General features: G+C 37.5%; 1 protein-coding gene across 5 annotated transcripts in view; it reads left to right on the top strand.

Annotated features, from left to right (window-relative positions):
• Positions 1 to 460: 460 nt before the first annotated feature.
• Positions 461 to 6,000, top strand: part of LRRCC1 (leucine rich repeat and coiled-coil centrosomal protein 1) — a 47,236-nt gene continuing 41,696 nt past the window's right edge. The window contains exons 1-3 of one of the 5 annotated variants that reach the window (XR_006706501.1): positions 461 to 637; positions 2,981 to 3,186; positions 3,487 to 3,552. Coding sequence is in view for 4 of the 5 variants with exons in the window: in XM_045454682.1 (XP_045310638.1) it covers positions 549 to 637; positions 2,981 to 3,186; positions 3,487 to 3,552 (361 nt within the window). In the remaining variant the exon portion in view is untranslated. Of the gene's footprint in view, positions 695 to 2,980; positions 3,187 to 3,486; positions 3,553 to 6,000 lie in introns of all 5 variants that reach the window. The other 4 variants (XM_045454682.1, XM_045454683.1, XM_045454686.1 and 1 more) reach the window with 4 other exon arrangements.

The following is a 6,000-nucleotide window of genomic DNA, read 5'->3' as shown; positions in this document are numbered from 1 at the left end:
TCCATTGAACTGTGAATGCTTCCAGGAAAGAGAATGGGTTTCAACTTATTCCTCATGGCACAGGTAAGTGCCTGGCATATGTAAAGGCATCCCATAAATGTTTACTGACTGAATCAACAACAGTAGGTGCAATGGCCGGTGGGGGAACAACTAACTTAGTTCTGTAAAGACAAACTGCTATCAAATCGGCTTCAGAAGTCAGTCACCTAAAACGCAAAAATCATACAGAGCAGCTTCAAAGGAAAAACTCATTCTTTCCCCAACAGCTACCACGCGGAATGATGTTTCCCTTTACGGCAAGTCTCCGAGAGTTGCGCCCTAGATACCGTAAAAGGGAGGGAAGCCCTTGGGGAAGAAAATCAGGTTTCCCGCTTTGCGGCACCGTAAGGGCGGGAAAGTGCCCGGCTGTCGGTTGGAAGACGGGCGGGTAGGGGGAATCATCGCCCCGCCCTCTCGGGCTGGACTTCCGCTCACCAAGGAGGCGTGTTCCGGGCTCTCCCACCCAGCTCTGGGCGCCGGTTAAGATCAAGGTTCCCGTCGCCGGTTCCATGGAGGCGCCGGTGGAGGCGGAAGTTGAAAATGGGGACGGCGACAGCAGCTGCGGGGACTTATGCTTCATGGACAAAGGCCTGCGAAGGTAAAGGGTGCTGCTCAGCCAGAAGCAGCCTGCGCATTCCCCGGACGGCAGTTGTGGGTAGGTGGCTGCCTCGGTGCAGCGGAGGCGGCACAGCTTTACCCAGACCACACACAAATACTGTCCGGCTTTCTCCCGCCTTAGAGCTGCAGAATTGCTCTGAAGTACCTCGTCCCACGAATTGTCCTTATTCCTTTCCACTTGGACTTCTGAGCAACCTGGAAACTGCCCTACGACCTGACTCTACCAGCCTTTAACCGTCCTCCCTCCTTTACTGGTTCTCCTTGTTTTTTTAATTATTCTTTTTTTACTTGCTCTGTAATTGTTAGCATTCTCCGGTTCTGTCTTGTCTTTTCTGCTCCTCTTACTTTGACAAAAAGTGGCACCGTGGTATCTCTAGCAGCTGTGGAGCGAAGTTTTACTGCTCTTCATTAGTTTTGCCTCAATTCTCTACACCTGCATTCTAATTTCTCCTTTGCAGAACACTATGATACCTATATCCATATACTTTTTGAAAGTACTAAACATCATATTTAGCTAGTCGTTTCCCTCTTTCATGTAGCCCAAGTTTATGCATGACATACTAAGTTCTTTGTTCTGCTTTACTGACTGGTCCTTGCCTACCTTTTCGGTCTCCCCTCTTAACCATTTATTCATTTTACTCTATGATTAGCCATACTGCGCTACTGGCAGTTCCATAGTAGGCTTCTCTGTGCTTTTGCACATGCTGATCCTTTGTGGCATGCCCTGCCATATGCAGAACCTTGCTGCTGATAATTAAGCCATCTTGTTCTGGATTCGGATCTAAAATTTGCTACAAGACCCCAAGGAGATGTTTTTTAAAGGAATATTTACATTTATATTTAATAATAGCTGTTATTTACTGGATGCCATTTATGTGTACATATTATATACGTTATCACTAATCCTCACAATTATTCTGCAAGAGGGCAATTTTATAAGTGACAGGAGGCTCAGAGGATCTAAACATCTCTTCAGCTTCACGCAGCTTGTGTGTGATTGAGTTCAAACTTAAACCCTATTTCTGTCTAATTTCAGGGGCTGCTTTTTCTCCTGTACCACATTATCTGCAAAGTACTAATTTCCAAAAACTAAAATGTGTCAGAAAATAAGTGTACATCATTATGAGCATGTGTTAATAGCATTAGGCCTGGCACTAAATGATACCTCAGTAAATGACAGTAGCTAATTTTCTGCCACGAGTTATTAGGTGCTTCAGTCTGAATTCTAAGGGAGGAGCCGAATGATTTTATGGCATATTTAAAGTGTTTTTGTGTTTTAATTTTGAATTTGAAATTCTTGATGCTAATTTGGAAGCACACCAGAATCCCTTGTTTTTTATTTTACTCCCTGAGTACTAAACCTGCACTTTCACCAGTTAGGTTTCCTCTGTGGTAGCTGCTACAGAACATAGAACAGATGCCTGTAACATTGTGTGTTCCTATTCCCAACTGTTCCTCCACCCAGCATCTCTGAACTATGTGCCTCTATAAAGGCACTGTAGTTTTTATTCCTGGAACTACTATCTTCAGGAAAGGTTCTGGTAATAAATGGCAGTAATTGAGAGAATGAAGAGATGAGTTCTATTTAGAGAAGGTGCATTCCAAATTTATAGAAGGGAGGATGGACTTCACTAGAAATAGCACTAGAAATAGACTTTCACTACAGATAGCAATAACTAATGGTTTCTTTTGAAACCAACTACTTTCTGGTTAAATAGCTGTCGGAAATGATAAATAAGGCAAGATTATAAACTCCAGTGCCAGATCTGGATTTATACTGCCTCAGGTAATAACTATAGGAACTTGGACAACTTATCTAATATCTGCAAACTTCAGTATCTTTATTCAGTATCAGAATACTGAGGATATTCAGTATTCTCAGCAATACTGGTTGCTGAGAATTGTTGTGAGGGTTAAATGAAATGAAGAAACTGAGGGTTAGAGAGGTTAACTCACTTAAGTAATTTAGCAAAAGAAAATGGTAGAATGCAGATTTGAACTGGGGTATTATGATTCCAGGGCCTTTACAATTACAGCCTTCATTATATGCTGATGTGTGTAGAAGCTAGAAATGCCTAGGGTCACTTGCCTCTGTTGAATGGATTTCTTGTTTATCTCTATGGTCCAAAATACTGATTAGTGGTAAGAAGCACTGTACCTTATGAGATATTAAAATGTTACCATAAGTAGGAAGGATTTCATTATAGAATGAGTAGAGCGCATACTTATCATCTACATGGTATTTGGTTGATTTTAATTATTTGGTCATGATTTTAAAATCTGTTCCTTAATTATTTTTGATAACATATATTTTCTCTTGTAGCATATCAGAGTTATCTTTAGATTCAACCCTTCATGCCATCAATCTTCACTGCAATAACATCTCAAAAATTGAAGCCATTGATCATGTTTGGAATTTACAACACTTAGATCTGTCATCTAATCAAATAACTCAAATTGAAGGGCTAAATACACTGACAAAACTATGCACTTTAAATTTGTCCTGCAATATGATCACAAGAATAGAAGGTTTGTAAGTGATTTTCATGTGATACTTTGCATAAGAAAGATGATTTAAATGCTTTTCTTCTTCCCAAAAGAATGGAATAAAATATAAACCTTTGAAAACTGAGCCTAACTTTTACTACATAAAGAGTTTTCTTCAAGAAAAGTTATCAGTTTTTTAAGTATTTTGTAAAATGCCAATAAAACTGATTTCACTGCTATCTGACTGGATTTGCTTCAAACTGTCTGAAATAGCAATACTGTGTAGCTCTAAATAATTATTTTAATTCTATAAAGGCTTTATTTTATTTTATTTTATTTTAGGACTTGAAACACTAATTAATCTGACTAGATTGAATTTATCTTATAACCACATCAATGATCTTAGTGGTAAGTAGATAATCTTATATTTTCTATAATGCTGAATGTTTGCTACATGTGATGAATTAGGCTGAGCTCAGCATGCTGAAAACTGAATAATCCCATTTTTGACCAAAATATCATCTAGAGAGTGTACTTCAGTCATAATTCTTTTTTTTGGTGCCAAAGGTACAGCTAAAATAAAAAAATAGGAACATAAACTAGGGGGCTCGGCAACAGAAAAAAAACTTGGATGGGAAAGACTTAACTTTGGGAGAATAATAATGTTTTAATCATAAATAAGTAATATACTATCATATAAAGAAGAATAGTTATAATAGAACTTTTTACAGTGATGAAAATATTATATATCTGTGCTGTGTGGTATGACAACTAATAGCCAGATGTATCCTTTTGGAGCACTTAAAATGTGGCTAGTGCAGTGAGGAACTAAATTTGCAATTTAATTTTAATTTTAAAAAGCCATATGTGGCTAGTGCTAAGCTATTGGACCATATGGGTATACAGCATTCTAAAGGCTATTGCAAATTGAAGATCAAATAAATTTTTTTGTTTTTGACTTTTAGCATGTCTACAAAGTTAAACATTGTTACCTATTTTTAATTGAGTAAAGTGATACACTGATAAAATGAACAAAAGTTTCATGATTATTCTTAGAATTATCTGTTAGAACTGGCAGATTTCTTCTAATTATCTTCACAATTCTATCAGTATTTGAAACAGTTTTATTCATGTGTTTATTTTCCTCCCAGTACTACAAAAATACTGCCCTATGCCAGGTATTTCATATACAGAAAATTAAAGAGAACCCTACCATTAAGCTGGAATGGCAAGAATATTTTAATTTTTTAATGTTTATTTATTTTTGAAAGAGAGAGACTGAGTACCAGTGGGGGAGGGGCAGGGAGAGAGGGAGACACAAAATCCGAAGCAGGCTCCAGGCTCTGCACTGTCAGCACAGAGCCTGATACATGGCTCAAACCCACGAACTGTGTCATGACCTGACCTGAAGCTGGACGATTAACCAACTGAGCCACCCAGGTGCCTCAAGAATACTTTAATTTTTTAAAACCTTTTTTCCCTGGGCTGCCTGAATGGCTCAGTCAGTTGAACATCCCACTCTTGGTTTCGCCTCAGGTCATGATCCCAGGGTCTTGAGATAGAACCCTGGGTTGGGCATGAAGCCTACTTGAGATTCCCTCTTTCTCTCCCACTGCCCCTCTCTCCTGCTTGCTCCCTCTTTTTCTCTCTCCAAAAAAAAAATTAAAAAATAAACGTTTTTTCCCAAAGATGTGAAAATATTAGAATTGAGTATTAACCCTAGCTTTGTCACTGCTACATGCTGTTGAGCAAAGTATATTATTACTATTTGGATGCAGTTTCCTTATCTGAAGAATGTGACTCTTGGATAAGATTTGCTCGTTCATTCACTCAACAAATATTTATTGAAGATCGCTGTATCACATACTGTTTTATAGTGATGAAAAACAACAATAACAAATAGATTAGGTTCTGGTCATAGGGCTTACATTGTAGTGAGGAAGAAAAACAAAAAATATGATTATGTCAACCCCTCGAAAATAAGCAAAAGATTTGAGCAGACGCTTCCCCAAGAGGATATCCAAATGGCAAATAAGCACATGAAAAATATATGTATATATTTAGTATCCTTAGTGATTAAGAAAATGCAAATTACAATTGTAATCAGATCTACTTCATACCTGCTAGAATAGATAGTTTTAAAAACTTACAGTACAAAAGACTGGTGAGATTGTATAGCAGCTAGAACTTGCATACACTGTGGGGAGAACTGAAATGATACAACTATTTTGGAAAACAGTTTGAAGGTTTCTTATAATCTTAAACATACACTCACCATATAATCATGCAGTCCTTCTAGGTATTTACCTAAGAGAAATGAAAACATGTCTATTCAAAACCCTGTACATGAATGTTTATATGATTATATAGCTGTTTATATAATGATGTTTATATGATTCTTTATAATCTCCCCAAACTGGAAACAATCTATACGTTTACCACTTAGTAAACAATAAACAAATAATAAACAAATTGTGATTCATCCACATGATGGAATATGCTTGGGAGCAAAAAGGAATGAACTATTGATACATGCAGTCATATGGATAAATCTAAAAAGAAATAGGCTAAGTGCAGGGAGTAAGACACAGAAGGTTGCACTGTATGATTTCATTTATGTGGCATTCTGACAAAGGCAAGTTTTAGTGGCAGAAATTAGATCATTAGTTGCCAGGGGTTGAAAATGGGAACAGAGACATGTTGATTGGAGGAATGGAAATGTTCTGCATCTTATTATAGTAGTGGTTATACAACTGTATATGCTTGTTAGAATACATTGATATGTACACCTAAAAAGGGTGTGTTTTAGTGACTTCATATCAGATTGTAATAAGGAGTATGAAGAAAATATAGGGA

The sequence above is a fragment of the Leopardus geoffroyi genome, chromosome C3, assembly GCF_018350155.1.
Source record: "Leopardus geoffroyi isolate Oge1 chromosome C3, O.geoffroyi_Oge1_pat1.0, whole genome shotgun sequence".
Classification (NCBI taxonomy): Eukaryota; Metazoa; Chordata; class Mammalia; order Carnivora; family Felidae; genus Leopardus; species Leopardus geoffroyi.
This window is presented reverse-complemented; position numbering and strand designations above follow the sequence as displayed.